This window comes from Terrapene carolina, unplaced genomic scaffold, assembly GCF_002925995.2.
Source record: "Terrapene carolina triunguis isolate 2854851 unplaced genomic scaffold, T_m_triunguis-2.0 Scaffold130, whole genome shotgun sequence".
Lineage (NCBI taxonomy): Eukaryota > Metazoa > Chordata > Testudines > Emydidae > Terrapene > Terrapene triunguis.
Genome location: NW_020664481.1, coordinates 24,867,855 through 24,888,623, shown reverse-complemented (window position 1 = coordinate 24,888,623; position 20,769 = coordinate 24,867,855). Strand labels below are relative to the sequence as shown.

The window sequence follows — 20,769 nt, the reverse complement described above, 5'->3', positions numbered from 1 at the left end:
TGTGTCAGTATATAATGCCTGCATCTGTAACTTTCACTCTATGCATCCGAAGAAGTGAGGTTTTTACTCACGAAAGCTCATGCCCAAATAAATCTGTTAGTCTTTAAGGTGCCACCAGACTCCTTGTTACCTTTTCTGTAACTGATGTTCTTTGAGATGTGTTGCTCATGTCTATTCCACATCCTGCCCTCCTTCCCTGCTGCTGGAGTTGTCTGGCAAGAAGGAACTGAGGGTGGGGGGAGCGTGCAGCTCCCCTTATACTGTGCCAGGCAGGTGCCACTCCAGGGGTTGCGGGGGGCGCTCCCCCCATGGGTACAAACTTCTGGCACCAGTGCATGTGGCAAGCATGCACACCTACTGTGGAATAGACATGAGCAACACATCTCAAACACCAGTTACGGAAAAGGTAACTGTCTTTTCCTGCTTACCTAGATGGACAGAGTTTTTACTCCTAATATTTTCTTGTGAGGAAAAAAAAAAAGTCTCTCTGTGGTAGCAATGTATCTGAGGAATCAGTATTTTTGTTATCCTTGTACGACTGGCTACTGAAGATTGCTGTGCCTGAGGATCTGTTCCATCACAGTCACCATGACCAATCTCTTTTTTTTTTTTTTTTTCAGACCTAGGGTTTTTTCTCAACCAAAGTCGATTCTGTGTGCCACACAAAGAATTCCTTTTGATAGGTGCCATATTGAATTCAGTAGATGGGAGAATTTTTCTGCCAGAGGACACATTTCTCTAAATGAAGCAATGTCTATTAAACATTCAAAGTTGCCCCACACAGAGGTCATGGTTCTTCCTGGGTCTCATAAGGCTAAAAGCAGCCACTACTTATGTGACCCCATTTGCGCATCTGAGAATAAGACCTATGCAGCACCGGATGTCCCAAGTCAACAGACGAGATTGGGACAGTTTTCAGTTATTGATTACCATTCCTCAGACCATCATAATCTCTCTGGACTGGTGGTCAAGTGGAATTAATGTGCTTAGAGGCATACAGTTCAGTCCTCAGGGTGCACCCCAGACAGTGGTTCAATCTATGGTTAGGGCAGTGGTTCCCAAACTTTAACAGCCTGTGAACTCCTTTCACTCGCATGTCAAGTCTCGCGAACCCCCTCTTAAAAATGAATATTTCCAGGGATTTTCTCCTTTGCCTGAGTATAAATTATAAAAGCAGTGATCTCGGAAATATAAAATTTGTTTTTATGACATGCTTATTACACACTATTTATTTATTATTAATTATCATTACAGTATTTTTATTACATTATGAAAATGGCAACACTCTTCCAAGATCTCACTTTCATAGCTTGTATCACTTTGAATAAGCCTGTTATAAGACAAGGCTCCTATGTTTCATCAAGGGAGTATCAGATGTGAAACAACATGAAGGTATTTATGAAGCCAACTCAAGAGTTCCTCCTACCCAGGCATTCAGGTCTTGAGCAGTCCAGGCAAACAGCGCACGTTACAACAAAGCTTAAACTTGTTCTCCATAATAATTTTAAAAACAATACTAGCTGCCTATTTAATTTTAAAAACAGCAAAAAATATTCACCTCCCTTTCTGTTTCTTATAAGGAGTCTTGAAGTTTAAATCTCCTCAGTGTGATAGATATGCTTGCTTTGATCTGCTTAGCTCTTGGAAGTCCAGGGGCTCCAGGCTGCTGGCCCCGTGCTGCCCAGGATCCCTAGGAAGAGCTCTGTCTACCATTAGGGAATTTTTCCCTGAGAACCCCCTGTAACATTTCACGAACCCCCAGGGCTTCATGAACCCCAGTTTGGGAACCACTGGGTTAGGGGGTGCACTTGAATCACTCAGCAGTTGGAGGGCACTGGTCTTCTCTGTAAAGAATGTTTCACATCAATATATGGGACCTAAGAACTGTTCATCTGGCTCTCAGATCATTCCTCTCATATCTCCAAGGGAAGGTTGGGCAGGTAGTAATGTATATCAACAAATGGTGTATTTGCTCCACCCTGTTGTGTGCAGAGGTGATAAATCATGCCTCTGCCACCACATTTATCCTGTGACCCTACATTTGGCAGGGGAGAACAATGTAGTTACAGGTCACCTCAACAGAGACCGCTTCCAGATGTACGAAGGATCAGTTGGTTCAGTCCATATTTTCCTGATGATGTCGAGCTGTTTGTGGACCTGTTTGCAGCTTGGTTCAATAGGAAGTGTCATTGTTTGTTCCAGAGCAGGGACAGTCTATATTAGATGCTTTCCTGCTGCACTGGGGGAAAGGTCTGATGTACTACTATATGCCTTTCATCCCTTTCTCTTGATAATAAGGAAGATAGTATCATCCTTGCCCTGTCCTGACCTTTATTGCCCTGGCTTGGCCACATCCATAGAGATTTCCTAATCTCCTTTAGCTGTCCAACAGGCTCTTTATGTGCCTCCCTCTGTCTGCAGATCTCCTGACCCAAGAAGGGGACAGGTTTTTTCACCCAGATCTGCAGTCCTTTCATCTGACGGCATGGGCCACTGAACTTTGATTCTGTCCATTCTTGAGCAGTCATGTTCTTCATCTGTGCATGATACACTAGCTAACTCTAGCAAACAATCTACTAGAAACTGCTGCCTTCTAAAGTGGCCTGAATTTCAAGCATGGATGCAGAGGAGTTCTGATTCAATCAGCTTCCATTTCTTGTGTTCTGGAATATTTAATGTACTTAAATCAAGGATTGTCTGACTCACCATTCAAGGTCCACTTGTCAGCCATCTCCACGTATCTTACTTTAGTTGATGGTAGATCGTTGTTTGTTCATATTTCGGTTTAAAAGTTTATAAAAGGGTTATCTAATGTGTATCCTCCTGTTTGAAAACCTGTCCTTTCTTGGGGCCTCATTTTGGTTTTGACCATGTTGGTCAAATTTCCATTCGAGCCATTGGCTGAGTGTTCATTTAAACACTTATCAAAACGGCCTTCAGTATTGGCACTGCGCCAGCCAGGAGGGTGAGTGAACTGAATGCACTCTTGGCTGATCTGCACCTTTTGTACTATTTTTCATAAGGACAAGATAATTCTTAAACCAGATTCTCGATTCTTATCAACGCAGTGTCTGATTGTGAACGATCATTTCACACACACACCCGCCCCCCCATAGCCACATTGATAAAGGAGAATCTGTCCTCATTGATGGGATCTTAGAAGGGCTGTCGCCTATTATTTGGACAGAACTAAGTTTTCATAAAACACCTAGACCGTTTCATATGCAAGCAACAACATGGGGCATACAGTTTCTTCCCATACTATTTCCTAATGGATTAAACAATGCGTTGCTGAGTGTTAACACTAGCAAAAGTTCCTGTACCTGTTTCAGTTCAACTATATTCCACTGGAGCTGTGGCTACTTCCTTTGCTTGTCTGAGGCAGGTGCCGGTTGCTGAGATGTGCAACTTGAACACCTTCACCAAGCACTGTGCTCTGGATTTTGCTTCTAGAATGGACATTGAAAAGGCAGTGCTTCAGTTTTTATTCAACTAGGATTCTGTTCCTGCCTCCAGCACTGCTTATCAATCTCTCTCAAAGTGATAATATGCAGAGCCATTCAAAGAAGAAATGATAGTTACTTACCTGTAACCAGAGTTATTTGAGGTGACGCTGCATATTCACTCTTCCCACCCTCCTTCCCCTCTTTAAAAATCCCTGTTATTGTGTGTCTGGCTTTTTGGTGGAAAGGGACTGAGGTGGGGAGGGTGCTCTGCCCCTATATAGCCTTGTCCTCAGTGTGTCAGGGACGCTGAGAATAGGAGTGGGCACGCGAGAACACTTAGGGCAAAGATGGCACAGTATCCCATAAGATTCAATATGCATAGCCATCTCAAAGAACTTCAGTTATAGGTAAGTAACTCTAATTTCATTTTGCTCTATCTATGGAGTGTAGCTCTATCCTTGATATTAAAATCCTGTTTTCCATTTGTAAAAGCTTGTTTGGAGAGGGTTGGCAAATACATGGTTGACATTAGTGAAGTCTATATAAAGCAAAGGGCATACTTACAACACTAAAGTATATTGCAGTGTTGTTGTAGTTGTGTTGGTCCCAGAATACATGAGAGACAAAGAGGGTGCGATAATGTCTTTTATTGGACCAACTTCTCTTGGTGAAAAAGACAAGCTTTAGAGTTTCACAGAACTGCTCTTCAAGCCCTCTGGAGCTCGAGAGCTTGTCTCTTTCACCAAGAGAAGTTAGTCCAATAAAAGACACAACTTCATTCACCTTGTCTCTAACACTAAAGCATAGAAAGTTAGTCCCTAGAAAACCAAATTCAGGATCTAAATATAACCAAAAAGTAGACCATGTGTTAATCCTGGCTTTCATGTCTAGCAGGGAAACTTTTAAAGGTACAAGTGAGAGTTATGCGCTTAACTCCCTTAATTTTCAAAGGGCATAACTGCTCTTTTTGCCTTTAAAAATCTCCCTAGATTACTAACTGCCTTTCAGAACTGTCCACTTCTAGCGAATCCGGATGCTTTAATGTTAACAGTACACACTTATCAGTAATGGGCAACTGCTATTCCTCCTACAATTTCTTCTTAAACAAGAAGGATCAATACACTGCAGTCTCAATTTCCCCTTAAATAGTGAGTATCAATACTGCATTCTCAATTAACCATTAGGATATTCCTTCTTGGGTGCAGCACCTGGTCATCTTGACCAGCCCACTGCTCCTTAAAGCAGTATTCTAGTACAACCAGACTTGAAGAAGCACTCCTTTATATTCAGAAGCTACAAGTTTTCTGCTCCCAAAACAATTAATTTAAAAAAAAAAAAAAACTTTGCTGAAAACTCAGAGGATAACTCATCCCAATATAAGCAGCCCACTCTCTGATTCAGGCCAGAGTTCCTCAAAGTCAAAGCAAATATGTAAAATGGCTTGGCTTCTTCTTCTTCTTCTCTCTCTCTCTCTCTCTCTCCCCTCCCCCCCAAGCTTCCAAAAAGGGATTTAAGAATTGGCAGTTGCTAGCTGGGATTTTCGGACATCTCCTCTCTTGAAATATAGGGAATGCTTCTTCATGTAATGATAAAGTACCTCAGAAGATGACTATGAAAAGCAGACTTGAAGTTTGTCAGTATATGTTCTCCCTCTCCCTGGAATTCCATTGGAGCAAAACAGAAAAAAATAGGGTTAAAAATCTTCAGCTGTTTTTATATAGGTAATACTTGCCTTAGGTGTCCTTCTGGAGGACAAAATGAAGGCGGTACTAATAAAAGGGTAACAAAACTGCCTGTAATATCTTAATATACAAAAGAGCTGCATATTACACTGTTACTTAGCATTATAACTAATTCCAGATGCGTTGACAGTGTACAGGGTTTTAATTTTACACAAAGTGTATATATCTCATTTGTCATGTTGAAAGTAAATATAGATGTGGCCTACTTATTCTGTCAGATGGGGTCTAGTGGCTTCACTGATAATTTTAGCAAGCTAGCTCGATCAAAACTAGCTCAGGTATGCCTACACATGCTTCAGTCACATTTCCCAGTTGTACAGCAGACATACCCTTAGGGTGCAGACTTTATCTTCTCAACTAAAGTCATGGCTTCTGATGCAGTAGTGCAAAGTCACTGTTCTTTGCTGAAAGACTTCCATTGTAATTGTGCTGCAAGAGAAAAATGTTTGGGGACCTTTTCGAAAGGACAATCTTGCGTGCCCCAGAAAGACCTCAAGAAACAATTGCTTTTACACAGGCCAGAAAGAATCACCCTGCCGTTTTGTAACTAGTCTATAACTATTCTATTTGTTAAAACAGTAGACATTAGACCTTAAAGTACCCTTTAATCCACACTCTGAAAGACACTGCAGGTTCTACTCCTTTTTTATTCTTTAATTCCAAGAAAGTTGGTTGTAAAGTAGCAGTACTGAACATCAAAGTCCTTAATAGACACCTGCAGAGATGTAGCTTTAAAATGGAAACCAATAAATACACATTCCTGATCATCTCCAACGGTGGTAGTCTGTGATCAGTGACCTTGAGGAATATATATTTTGTATTCCAATTAATACCTCCCATAGAAAATTCCTAAGACTTGCTCAGGAGGACTGTTATAGGGTTGTATGCTTTGACCTACTTACTTTCCCCTGGGTTTTTACAAAAATCCACATGGCATTGGATGCTGTATAGAGTCAGACTACATATCTATGCCTTCTAAGGCAATCTGTTGGTTTGTGTAATTAAAATAGTCTGAAACTGCCAAGAACTGACTACCTTTAATTCTGTTTCTACTTAAGTATAATGAGCAATAGCAGAGGGAGGCACTTGGGCCCAAAAAACAAACTTGAAGTGGCCTCTCCACTCCTCTTTCACAAATGTCAGGAAGCTGAAAGGATGAGGGGTAAAGTAGAAGACTTCAAATAGTGGGGTAGCCTTCTAGCTTGGGGGAAATGAGATCCTTTACTTGACAAAAAAAGACTGGGGAAGGCGGTTGTTTTAAACTTGAGATGTCTATTGGCCAGAGACTGATCCAAAAGATCTCAGTCCCCACAGCAGGGTCCAGGGAAAGTACAGTACCTTGCTAGGATTACCAGCTGTTGCAACAGCTTACATTTTAATTTGCCATACTAAAAGCTTTGCTTTTCCTGTTCTTTGTATTTCATTGCCTCTCAGTTGTCCTTTTTCTGATGAGTTCTCTCTCATAAATAGGTTAACTGGTTAACCACTATTGTGCTTCAAAACCTAGAGTAAGATGTATTAAAGTATATTCAGCTATAGTCATCAGTTCATGTAGCTTCAATTATTATTTTAAGTAATACCCTTTTTTCTAATGTTTTCTAAAATCATTATAAAATACCTCAACGCTTCTTAGTGAGATTATCATTGCTTTAATTTACTCTGAAACATATATATCCGCTGTTGTGGAGAGTACTGTTCTCACTGCAAAAAGGTAGCACCTAGTAAGGGTAAAAGCTGAAACATAGTGAATCAAAGTGGAAAATTTCTTCTTATAGACCCTTACTAGACTTTCATCTGTCTTGAACATCTAACTGCATGCAACTAATACTGCATGCTGCTTCAACTTCTACAGGCAGCACCACCTTGGGAGATGTTGAATGTTGGGGTGTGGGTTTTGGTTTTTGTGAGGGCAAATTCTCTGTGCTCCAATCTATTTAGCATAAAGTATTCTATAATCCAAAATTTTAGCCCCTGGAGTAACTTTTTGACAAAGTGCACCCTGTTTACCAAAGAAGCAGACATTTTACACATTAATTTGTTGAATTTTGGTTTAATACATCTGGTGAAACAATGCAGTGCAAAAAAAGTCTCCAAGTTGTCTTCATCTTTAGAGGCTTTGGAGATTTGTAAGTTGATTTTTACGTAGCAGTTTTCTTGAGTTGGAAAAATGTGTACATTTTATATTTGAACAAGTTGACTTGCATTTTTTGCATGGTCCATCATGTTCAATGTGGTAATATTTACTTTAAAGCACAGGGAGAGGTAGTGGCAGGATCTCAAGCAGTACCTTTTTGTTAACTGGTGAAAAGCAAACAGAGTTGTGGTTGGTGGCAGTAGGGGGCTCAAGCATCTCCATGGTTTTAGTGGTGAATGCCTGATGGCAACTTGATGGCCTCTTTTATTTGCAACCAGTCTGACAGCTAGCACTGAAAATTTAAGCTTCTGTCATTCTGACTTGCCTGTAGTGAAACCTTTGACAGCAAACAGCCAAGGAGAAGTAGTAGCTTTGAAATATAAATTGAGAGGGAGGCAGACGGGTATTCCAACTTTAACACTGTATCAAAGCTCCATCCTCCAAAGATCAGTATAACTTTATTTTAAAGATAAGGAGGACAAATAAATGTTCAGCACTAGAGTGGAATATGGCCAACCTATTCTGCTATGTTGGTATCCAATTCTTTTTAAAGAATAAGACTAACATGCTGCATTAGCAAAACTTATTGTGAAAATATATTTGCAAATCACTGACTTTGAAGATAAGTGTCCGCTTAAGTGAAATAAGCAAGAGAACTTTGAACCTATTACATTTTTAATAAGCTAAACAATTGATGTTATGTTTACACACCATTAACAAGCCTTTCGAAATTCAGATAAGTTTAATATTGGACTTTCACATTTGAACATGTGATTCAATTACATATTTTGCTCTGGTGTGATAAGGTATTAAGTTTTACCAATCAGTGAACAGTACTAGAATACTGAAAATGCATTTAATAATGGGGTCTACTAGTTAAAATAAGGGGAGGATTGATCTGAAATTGTACATGTGTGGCCCAGATCTTCCTATCACTGTAGAATTAGTACAAATGGAGGTTGGGCAAGGTCTTTCTAGCCTGTCATCAACCAAAAAGAAAACCCAGCGGGAAGAACTGTCACACAATTTCTGTCGCTATCTTTATACTCCAGAATTACTCGAAGCAATGAAATTAAATTACCCATTTTACCCCAAATGCACAATGAAAATTAGCCTTATTAGTATTTTTGTCCTACAAGCAGTTCTAGGAAAATACCCTCCAAAAGATTGGGATAGGCTATGATTTGAGAGCTCTCATGTTTTAAACTACGCCACAACTATCTCCAACTTATTTTTGGTTAATACTCTTTCAAATTTAAAATAAAAACTCTAATTTGGAAGAAATACCAGTAGTGAGCACACCTTCATCCTACTAAACAAAGCAAATGTTACCACAGAAGAGGTGACTGCACTCCTGGTTTCATGGTCAAGACAACTACTATATCACTTGACGAGAAAAAGTAAAAGGGAAACACAGACTGAATTGAACTTAAAACATGGCCTTGCTGCTAAATTAAGTGTTCAAGGTGGGGAAAAGTGGAGTGTTCAGTATACTTACTCTTCAGATTTGAGTGTGTATATGAACTGTTAAAGAGTGTACAAGCCCTTCTTACCATTCTAGATTTGGATTTGATGGGAAAGGCAACTGGATGAGCATCTGATCATACCTCAGATGGAGCAAAGGTTGACCCTATAGACCTATGGATCTAAACATAAAAAAAAATGGTGAGAGGAGTTGGGAGTTTTAAATGCCTAGGAAGGTCTGTCACTGCTCTTAATCCTACAGAGTTTGTGGTTGGAACTGAAGAAGCCAAGGGAGCAGAAACATTTTTAGGTGAAAGGAATAGAAAATTAAGAAAGCCGTGGTTCCAGCCTCACTTGTAGTCAAAAACTCACCAGTGTTGAATGAATACATGGATCCCAGTGTCTGGTACCATTGGGTCAAAGAAGAGAACCCAGATCTGTGCTAGTTCAGAATGTAGGATGGCAGAAGAGAAGACTCCTATAAGAAGCTCCTATCTAAAGATCTGTGTCCTTCAGTGAGGGGTTTTTTGGGTGGATGGGAGCACACCTAAGAGAAGACTATTATTAGCATGTGAGTTCCATCTGCATGGATGTTTCTGGAAAGTGTCACTGTTCCAAAGCAATCCCAAATCCCAACTGAGTTTGTTCCCAAGCAATACAGAGCAGAGGAGACCGAGTCAAACTGTCAGATGGGCTTTAAAGGTCACGTCTATCATATAATTTTAACCGAAGCTCCACCTTAAGGTGGGCCTGAGGGGTGAAGTCAGTATAGACTGCCTTCTTGGTTACCCATAATCATTTGGAATTGTGGTCCATGGTTGACATGTAATGCCCTTTGTTTGGCTGGTTTGTTTGTTTTTTATTCCAACCTGGATTAGGGTGACCAGACAGCAAATGTGAAAAATCGGGACGGGGGTGGGGGGTAATAGGAGCCTATATAAGAAAAAGACCCAAAAATCGGGACTGTCCCTATAAAATCGGGACATCTGGTCACCCTAAACTGGATCCATCATACTTTGAGATGATAGTTGCTGAAGGTACAGTTGTCTCTATTCAGTTAACATTCTGGTGCCATCATCTTTTCTTCAATTGAATGTAATAGCTTCTGTTTAGGTCCACCCTAAAGGGTGTCCCCAGTGATTTACTATGGGGTTCCTTTTAGTGATAGCTCTGCACTGAAGTACTGTATATATCCTTGAGGTCATCCCAGTCTCAGCTTCATTTTGAGGCTTGTATTAATCGGATTGTGAAATTGTTTTACTACCATCTACAGAATCTTTGTAGCCTGTAACCTATGCTGTCTCGCCAGGTTGCTAGGACTTATGCATGCTTTTATCACATCCTTTGGTTGTAGTGTGTTTTATTATTTGAGAGTCTACTTTCATAAAGTGCTCAGACTTTTATAGTACTGTACACCAGTAAAAACACTTGTAGGTTCTCCAAATCTATCTCTGTGCTTTGAGAACCACAAGATGAGATTCTGATACAAAAGAATAGGCTATATAGACTACTAAAGACACTGTTTGGAATGATTGACCGTAGGGCTTTTGCTGGAAACATTTGCAAAGTGTCTGTAGCCCTTGGTTTTTCCCAGACCCCAAAAAGTAAAGATTGTAAAAATATGGAAAATTAGATTCTGCTTGTGGTTTCCCCCCCTCCCAACTCATCTTTTGAAAACCCTTGGGGGAGGGGGGGGAAGAGGGAAGAGAAAACCACAGAGTGCTGGCCACATTAATTCTGGAGCGTACGTTTGCATATTTTGGCTTCTGAATACAAAGTAATATAGCCTTATCAGTAAAATTCTAGCTGTACCTGTAAACATACATAATGTTAATCCCAGTTACCTCAAACTTTGAAGGGAAAAGTCTTCCATAGTAGCACTAATTTTTGCATATTTTTCTTTAAACTATTTGACTTTTTAATCGCCAACACTTTTTGTTTTGCTGGCCACATCTGGTAACATTGAAATAAAATAAGGATTAAAGACAAACGTTAAAGTTCAAATTGTGAACTTTCTCACAATTTCAAATCAAAACCATAATTTACAAGGGGCCAATAAATTACCTTCCATGGATCATTCTGCTTCAAAGATTGAAATATTGGTAAGTTAAAGGTGCTTTCTGTAGTGAAAAGCTTAAATTTAACATTTAGAATCTCTTCTAATAAAGTAGGCAAAATACTTTCAATTGAACCCTTTCTTAAATCTTAAAAGATGGAGTCCCTAGATTTATTTTCCAGCATCTGATACATAGTAACATTATCCTGACTTCTTATGAGAAAGTGTTCTACAAATGTGCACATAGATTTGAACTTGTCCTTTAAAGATGTTGGTATGATTGCTCTGTTTGATCTACAAATTCTTGTAAAATTTTTGATCTGTAATAAAACTAGCAAATATTGAGCTTTTGTTTTTGATAAACCAATTTAGTTACATAACTAACTATAATATGTAATTTCTTGCTGACTTTGTTCATTTTAGTTCAGATGGATAAGTAGGGTAGTTGTGTATGAAGGATAGATCTCTTGGGGAGCAACTATTTTGTGGCTTCACCTGGAAGACCCCTGCAAAGAGCTGAACAACAAACAAACCCCACTAACTCTAATCAAGACAATTGGATTAAAAAAAAACCATCAGACCCCCAAATATTTTTGCACAACATACCAAGAATGTATTTGAACTAATGTGTAAAAATATGAATGAAAATATTCTTTAACCAATTTCTCGGTTGCTAAATCGGGGAAAACCTCCTCCACTAAATGAGAAAATCCAGACTGATTGTAGATGGACAGAATTAGTATCCATAGAATATAACAACCTAGTTCTTTCATGCTCAGCTTTACAGCTGCTTCCTTGACTGGAGCCCCATTCTGTCGGGTTTATTTTTTCCCTTCACTTCAGAAGAAGCAGTGCATCTTGGCTGTGTGATTAATGCCTTGGACAATCTCCATGTAGGATTTATACTTACAATATCTGTAAATAGTAGTAATGTGCAATGGAGAGCTATTCTAAGATATTAAATGTATTCAAGAAATTCTCCTTTCAGTGTATACAGTCAGTTATCTGGACTGTCGTAGTGCTCTTCAGTAGAGTGAAAATCTCTTTAGCTTGGTGACTTAGTCTTAGATATTCTGATCTGAGTAGGGCACATCTGTGCCATTTGGGGATCATGGTCATTCTGTGAATAGCCAGCATAAATTTAACTATTTATTTAACGTTCAGAAATAAGTTCTACAGTATGGTTCTGTTAAATTTTCAAGCATAGACTTTCACCTAGTTCTGTCTTGGTCTCCACTCTCTCTCTAAATGAAAGTTTGATCCTATAAATAAGTGATAGGGGGAAATAGGTTGAAAAGCAATCTTCTAACATTTTGGCTCTTCACTAGCTAGTCCATGTTTGCCTTCTGAATTGAACTAGCATTACTTACAACTTGTTGTGTCTAGAGGACAATAGCATATGATGCAGCATAATCTCAAAATCTAACACAATAGGATCCATTAGGAAGCATCTTTAGAAGTTTTATAAACTGTACCTATTAAGATGAGCAAGCTATTTTACTTGCACCTGTTCTGTGTCACTCTTACTGAGATATTGATAGTTTCCAAAAAGCTACAAAATTTGAAACTTTATTTGTGTCACTTGTGATTTAGCATATTTTTCCTGTTTGTGCTATTATACGAAAATTTCTAATTCAAGGGGCAATGGGGATCTGCCAAATATGGGGCTTTTGCCATATTCTTATTAGTTATCTTGCAGAAAGGGGGATGAAAACCTCTAGAAGGAGACCAGTTGGGGAGGAGGATTGGGCTATTAACTTCAAGGGAAAAGATTGATAATGCTTGCAACTTGTTAGTAGTTAGTGTGTCAGTAGTTCTGTAGTTCATACTGTGGATATGTTAGGTCCTCTCTCAGACAATCTGTTTTTTTTGACCTCTCATACACAATACTGCACCTTCCTTTGTGACAACAGCGGTTGGTTAAATGAAAAAGTACTTTTGGGACATTAAGGAGAAAATAAGCTTAAATAGTGGTGGTTCTTTTGACCCTGCACTTCAGTTTTAAGAAGCCTACCTTTTTTGTATTTCTTAATTTTGACATTTTATTTCCTTTTTTGCAGGCTGAATACTTCAACCCCCACTTTTTCCTTCTATGTCAGAGGAATCTAGGATAGCAGTTAGATAAGTAAATAGCAAAAGCTACAGTTGATAGTTTTATTTGGCAATTTAGGCAGTACATCTCTGCCTGTTTACTGCATCTCTGTCCATTTTCTCCTTCTTGCTAACATCACTAGTCATCCCTCCCACCTGCTCACCTCTTGTTAGGGAAGGAGGAGCAGTCACCAGGCCTCTTCGAAGGGAGTTTCTTACCACCTGTCTGCCCTCCTCCCCCACGATCCAGGCGATCTAGATATGCCTTTCAGTCTGTTTCCTCTCCTCCTGAGGGAGAGGTGCCTGGTAGAAATACTTCCTGAAGCCGGGGAACAGAAGGTGGGTAGCAGTGGTGGGTTCTTCTCCTAAAGGAGGCCAGTTAGTGTGGTGCCTTCTCTTTTCCCCTTCTGTTCCCTGCTAGGGCACAGTGATGATTGCATTAAGAGGGGAACGTACGACTTGGCAGAGTGAGCGTAAGTTCATTCAGATACTTGCTAAAGACAAAACTGTGCTACCCTGCTGTATGGTGGGGAGGAATGCTTCTTGTTCAATCCTAGCATGTCGCCTCCCAGCTGTGGATATGTTATGAGATTTGGTTGAGTTCCCTGGAAGTAATAGGGATCTGCGTTTAGGAGAGATTTTGCCATTCTCCTGAGCGCTGAATGCTGCTGTTTGTGGATCTCACCGTGACTTGAGGAATGGGTTAAGTTTTTTTTTTTTCCTGTAAAGGGAAAGAGATTGCGTTATTCATTCTAATGAGATGAAACCATTCACTGGTCTTTTAACATGTTTTGCCTTCCCTCCTAGCCAGAGTATGGCAGTATAACAATTTTGAAGAAAACATTTTTAAGCTTTACCTTTGAGGAGAAAAGTGACTCAACCATACTGTTATTACAAATGATTGTTCTGGGTGCAGAGTTCATTTTGACTACAGCATATTCCTGCAAGTACTTAAGTTAAATAAAAAATAGTACTGAATTTCAAAATTCCTGCATTCTTTGCTCTACTGGGTATTTATTGGATTGGTTCTGACTTGTCATCTTATTAAAATTATATATAAATGTGTATCTTAATTAAAGGGATAAATATAATGGATTTACCTTTTCACTGGTAGAATTGAGTGGCATGAGTTGCTTACTTCCTTCTCAACCTCTTACTGATGATTTTATTCCACCCCACCTTCACCCCTCCCCTCCGGTATTTGGAGTGACTTCATTACTGTGTATAAAGGATAACTAATCTAATCCTATAACTTGATCATATTTGTTTTAATCCAAAAGCCCTGCACCATTTTGCACCAAGCCCTTCTACTAAGCTTGGACAGCTCTTGTTTCCTTGAGTCCTGGTACTGCCTTCATTTGAATGGCAACCACAAAACTGGAACAGTTAACACTTTAGAGACATCAGACATTTAAGACTGTAATTTTTCACTTGGGGGAGTAGGAGGAGGGGGGAATGGATGCTAATGAAGCTTGCAGAAAGGTTACACTGAAATTAGACTGTCAATTTCAATTATCACAAAACCACCATAATGTAAACTCAGTTGGCAATCTTATTCGAGGACAGATACTGGCATGTTGTGGAATACCTATTGTCATAGATAAAGTAGTGTATGGAGTCTCTCAGAGCAGCTTCCTGCATTGTCTGTCTTTTAACCAGTGTTACTCCTCCCCCTTCCAATAATTAATCCCCAAAGAAACCATTTTAAATTAAGTTTTGAATAAACATGTATAAAATACTTGAAGCAGAATTTTTACTACTTGTAAGTTGAAATAAATGTAAAACTGTTTGTCATTTTCATTACAAAATGGTAAATATAGTATAAAATGAGTTTGATCGGTGGTTGTAGGTATTTTGACTTGACACTGTGGCCAAGTAGCATGGTTCACTTAAATTTATTGTACATGTCTTGCTTTCAGCACATCTTCATTACCACCACTAGACTGGCCTTTACCAACTCATTATGGACAATGTGAACTGAAAATAGACGTACAGCCTAAAACTCACCATAGAGCTCATTATGAAACAGAAGGCAGTAGGGGAGCAGTAAAAGCATCTACTGGAGCACACCCGGTAGTGAAGGTATGAAGTTTTTTAACTTTTTACATAAAAGTTGTTACAGAAAATTGATGATACTTACAGTGCAGTACTGTAAACTGTTACTGTGTTTTTGTGGAACTTCTTATGATCCTGAATAGATGGGACATCTCTGTAGCATACCGTTTGCTCCAATATAATCTCTTAAATACATTTTTATACTTGTAAAAATTATGCTACAATTACAGAGCATATAATGAATTCTGTTGTATATTATAGACTTATCACTGGCTTCATGACAGTATGCATAATTTCTTCCACTCGATCGGAAAGGAAATTTGGGGTGGGGGGGGAATTAGGATTACAGCATGATAAATTACATATACTCAGTCATATTAAGATCTAATTTCTGTAACACTTAAGAATGCTATAACTTCACTTGATTAATGGATTATATTGCCTCAATATCAGGGATACATTTCTGAACATTCCCTCTGGGACACCTTGCATTGGCCACTGTCAGAAGACAGGATATTGGACTAGATGGACCAAAGGTCCGACCCTGTATGGCCGTTCTTATGTAACATGAAGACTGGTGTATGACAAGGATTATAATTGCTTTGGTTTTGTTTTATCACACTGTTTATGTAAAACACTGAGGTAATTCAAGTAGATGCTTGCTAATTTTCAATGCAGTAAACTACAGACCAAAAATTTGCAGTAAACAAATTTTTAGGTTTGTTTTTTATCTCCTTGTAAACTAGCCAGATTTTGCTGCTGTTGGGGAAGGAGGCTAATACACGCAGCTGCTTACTCTTCTCTGGCCCACTGGGAAGCTTCACATCACTGGCTTTCTTAAGTGGGCTGCTAGTAAGGGGGAGGACAAAAGAAGATTTGCTAAAGTCTCTCCCGGCTCAATTCTTGTGGCCTTTGGTGAGGGTGCCAGCCACTTCTTCACTTTTGTTGCCCTAAAAGCATCTTTGAAGGCAGCCTGACTCAACGTTATTTCCACAGGAAAAGCAGAAATGTAGACATTTTGGTTTCACTGTCTTCTGGCAGTTCATCATGTGGCAATCCCCTTTTGGCTAGCAGTGAATGACACTAAATGTCCTGACCCCTACACTAGCTCTTGCTGGATTCTTCCTTTTGTTACAAATACTACATAAATGTGAAGTGCTTTCCAAATGCTACCTAATCCTGGGAGCCACAAAGAGAGAGGTGGCATCCCTCTACTTTAGGCCAGATCTACACTTACATTTTACCAACATATGTATTGTCAGTTACGGGTGTGTGTGGTTTTTTGAAACACAGTTTGCTGTCAAAAGCTCTAGTGCTGGTATGGTTTATTTTGCTCGCTGAACTGGAATAAGCTATAACAGCAAAAGCACTTTAGTACTGCTATAATTGCATCTGTTCTAGGGGAGTTTTGCCAGTATAGCTATACTAGCAAAATTTAAGTGTAGACATGAAGAGGTCACTGACAGCAAACCTGACAGAATGGGGATTGAAGTTTAATTCTTTTGCTCTAACTGCTGGATTATGCTGTCATAATTTGAAATTCTGCTGTGTATCAAACTGCACCATGGTGTCAAAGGCAGTATTTTGGCACTGTGACAATGAAGGGAGTTGACAGATGAGCCTGCACTTGGATCACTCTCCTGTCCACAGACACATGTCCCCTTTTCCTTCACTGGCTCCCAGTCTCAAGGCTCTTTGCCCTAATCTTCTACTTTCCTGCCTCACCTCCAGTGTGAGTTTTGTATCTTCTGTATTTGAATTAAATGTCTTTTTCCTCCTCCATGCTGCCTGAGTTCCCTCAGTGAGGTCATTTAAGAGCACAGGATATAGGCACCCTGCTCTCAGTTCTAGTGTCCAGGCCAGCCATTACAGGGAAATTCCAGCTGCTTCTTTTGAGTACTGTTCCTATGGTTGCTCCACTGTAGGTGAATATGCCTCCCTGTGCCTCAGATTGGAAACTAGGTAGCAGTGTCCATTTGGCCCACATATGTGCTCTCCTTGTCTTGTTCCCTGTCTCGAGGCTATCTAGCACTGTGCAGGCGAACTGCCCTCATTTCCTTCTCAACCGCCCTTGGTCTGAAACGGAGCAATAAGTAGAATGACAGTCAATTAGCTTTAAAACTCTCCCTTCTCCTTTTCCCTTTTTAATATATAAAAAAAAAAATCTTTTTTGTTCTGACTTAGAAAACAGTTGCCTCCTTGTCCTTTTTGATTTTGCTGTCCTCTCCCCTCTTAGGGAATGACCTCAAGAAGGGTCATGCCTGGCTCCCCAGGTTCAAACACTGTCTCTCCTGTAGAGAGGATATCCCAGTCAGCGACGGCCATTTGTGCTGAATTCGCTATTTAGGAGAGGCTCACGTATCACAGAAGTGTTCCTTCTGTCAGAAATTAAAGACAAGAGCAAGAAAGAGCCATGACCTGAAGCTTAAGTTCCTCATGATGCAGAGTCCACTGAGATTGGCCTCTGACCCTGGTCCTGGGACTCCCCCGGAGCAACAATCCCTGACATGACCATCAGCGTCCATGGATATCAAACTATGGTGCAGTCAAAGAGGAAATCTAAGGATTCCTCTCACAAGAGCTTGAAAGAGGGCTACAAGTCCACAGGCTGAACCGTTGACTAGGAAGAAGAGATCCCCAGCAAAGTCAGTGACCTTGATACTGATGGAGCTGTGGCATGGTACCCCATAAGACACTAGGTTTCTCTGGTACCCGTACTGCCTAAAGACCCGAGGAGCACAGCCTGCAGCGTCAGTACCGTCTAATTAAAAGGCAATAAAGACTGTACCACCTTTTCTAAAATGGCACTGCAAGAGACAAGGAAAGCCGCAATACCAAGCACTTACAGGGAACTCTCTTTTGGATGGTCATCGCACCACAAGAGTCTTCAATTACCAGACTCCCTCAACACCGACAAGCTAGGCGAGACAGACTCATCGGTATCAATTACCACCACGGTACTGCAGGAATTTTGTTTGTTTCTCCGTGTTGGTTTCAGGAACACTGGAATCTCCACTACTCGTCACCGGCATCTCCTTACCGACTGCATTTTGGTCTCTGGAATCTCCTACAGTACTGAAACACTCCCCACCAGCCTCTTTAACTGCTCCACCTTTATTGAGTGAAGAAGCAGAGAGCAGGGATGATAACTTAACTTTGGTCTCAACGTACGGCTCCCCAGAACAAGGTCAAGGGACCTTTCACTTATAGCCACATGCAGAACCTCCAATACCAATAGTACAGTTGCAGGACATCCTAGGGTATCACCACCTATACCCTTTGCACCACCCCAGTGGCCATAGTGCGACCCATGGGCAGCTCATAAACACCAGTCCTCTAGGACCTCAAGTACCCATTGGGATAGTTTTCCTCTATCTCCCTCTTCTTCCCTTGAAGAAGCAGGACATCCTCCACATGTCCTCATCGCGTATTGTACTCCCAATCAACAAGGCTTCACTAGACCCAGCCAAGATCATCTGGCTAACACTGGCCTCGAAAATGCCTACATGTAAAAGGGCAGACAAAATATTATGTGCCCTATAAAGATGTGGACTTTCTCTTTTTCTCACCCATTTCTGAATTTCCTTGTTGCAGATGCTGTAAACGAATGTGGAAGACAGCACCATGCTAGATCAACTCCCTATGACAAGGATTAGAAAATATTGGACCTATTTGGCAGGAAATCTTATTAGTCAGCAACTCTGCAGTTTAGGATTACAAATTACCAGGACCTGATGACGAAATATAGTCACATCAACTATGGAAAACTCAATGCCTTTATTGATCACCTCCCAAATTATCAAAAAGAGCAGTTCCAAGCCATCATCACTGAGGGCCAGTTTCTAGCAAGGACAGCACTACAAACTGCATTAGATGCCACGGACACAGCTGCTCACTCCATATTGATGGTGGTAGTGATGAGGAGAGCTTCCTGGCTTCACCTTTCTGATTTACCAAGAGAAGTCCAAATCACAGTGGAGGACCTTCCATTCAAGGGATCTAAACTCTTAGCAGAGAAGACGGATTCTTCACTACACACACACTGAAAGACTCAAGGGCCACATTATGCTTCTTGGGGATTTACATGCCTGCACAGAAAAGATGATACAGTAAATCGCAAATGTCACAAAGATCCTAGTGCAGTTTCCTCCACCCTAGAGACATCATGAACCCCAGCGGAAGAGACATCGGCTTCAAAAACAAAAGACTGCAGTCGCCCAAAACTTGAACTGCACAACCCTCAATATTGAAACATCAGTTTTGAGACATTGGTCGAGGCTCAGAGTTACCACTCGCACCATCAGTTGCTGGAAAACTCAAACTATCTGCATACCTTCAGACGCTTCCTTGCTCTTTTTCAACAAAACTGGGAAAACATAACATCAGACAAGTAGGTACTGGAGATAATCTCCTATGGTTATCTAGTCCATTTTACCTCTCTCCCTCCCTCCCCTCCTACCCTTCCTCCTTCCCTGTCACTCTTCAGGGACCTTTCTCACAAAAGCCTGTTATGTCAGAAAATAAATAATCTCCTGAACCTTAGTGCTATAGAACCAGTTCCCAATCAACACCGAGGGAAGGGTTTCTACTCCTAATACTTCCTGACACCCCCCCCCCAAAAAAAAACCAACCAGAAGATGATCCATTCTTGATCTAAGAGTATTAAAGAAATGCGAAAAGACACGAAGATTCAAGATGGTTACACTAACTGCAATAATTCCATCTCTAGACCAGGGAGATTAAGCATCTTGTAGGGCCGAGAACCACTTTCACATAGCAATTCAACCATCCCACAGAAGTTCCTCAGGTTCACTTTTGGTCAGGACCATTTTCAATTCAGTGTACTTCCAATTCACCCTATCATCTAGACCCAGAGTATTCTCCAAGGTCCTATCAGTGGTAGTGGTCCACTTTCACAAATGGGGAATTGTGATTTACCCATATATAGATGACTGCCTACTCAGGACATGATCCTTCGAAGACGCCCTATTGGTCACACAAAAAACCTCTGGATGTATTCACACCGTTGGGACTACAACTGAACGAAAACACACACACACACACACACACACACACACACACGACTCCAGTACAACATCCAGAATTCATAGGAGCCTATCTCGATGCAGTGAAGGCCAAAGCATGCCTTCCACTACAGGTTCAACACCCTTACCAGCTTGATTGACACCATTCAGACCAGCCCCATGACCTCCGCTAGAAATTGCCTGCAATTACTTGGGCATCTTTGTGATAAGTCATGCAATGCTCCATGTGCATGGTCTGCAGACATGGCTATAAATGGGATATGTACCAAACAGAGAGTCTGAACAAACTACTGTTGATGCCCTCGACAGTAAAAGGCTCTCGAATGGTTGAAGGATCCGCAAAATGTCTGCAATGGGGTCGCTTCACGCAGCCACCTCCAACATTGATACTGACAACAGATGCATCTTTACTGGGCTTGGGAGTTCCCCTAGACAATCACACTGTTCAAGGCAAATGTTCCCCCATAGAATCAACACCACATATCAACCTGTTGGAGCTCAGAGTGGTCTGGAACACTTGTGCTCATTTCCTACCATTGATCAATGGCAAACATATAAAAGTCACGACAGACAACATAACATGTATGTTCTACATAAACCACCAGGGAAGAGCAAGTTCACCATCCCATTGTGCAGAAACAATGAAACTGTGGAATTGGTGCATTTGGCACAGCATCATTATATCAGAAGTTTACTGTCGGGTGCCGAATACCACAGTGGACACCCTCAGCAGAAC

General features: G+C 40.6%; 1 protein-coding gene across 3 annotated transcripts in view; it reads left to right on the top strand.

The window, feature by feature from the left end:
• NFATC3 (nuclear factor of activated T cells 3) overlaps positions 1-20,769 on the top strand; it is a 126,874-nt gene that overhangs the window by 42,869 nt on the left and 63,236 nt on the right. For all 3 annotated transcript variants that reach the window (XM_024219421.2, XM_024219420.2, XM_024219419.2), the window contains exon 3: positions 14,853-15,015. In XM_024219421.2, the coding sequence (XP_024075189.2) occupies positions 14,853-15,015 (163 nt within the window). The remainder of the gene's footprint in view (positions 1-14,852; positions 15,016-20,769) is intronic.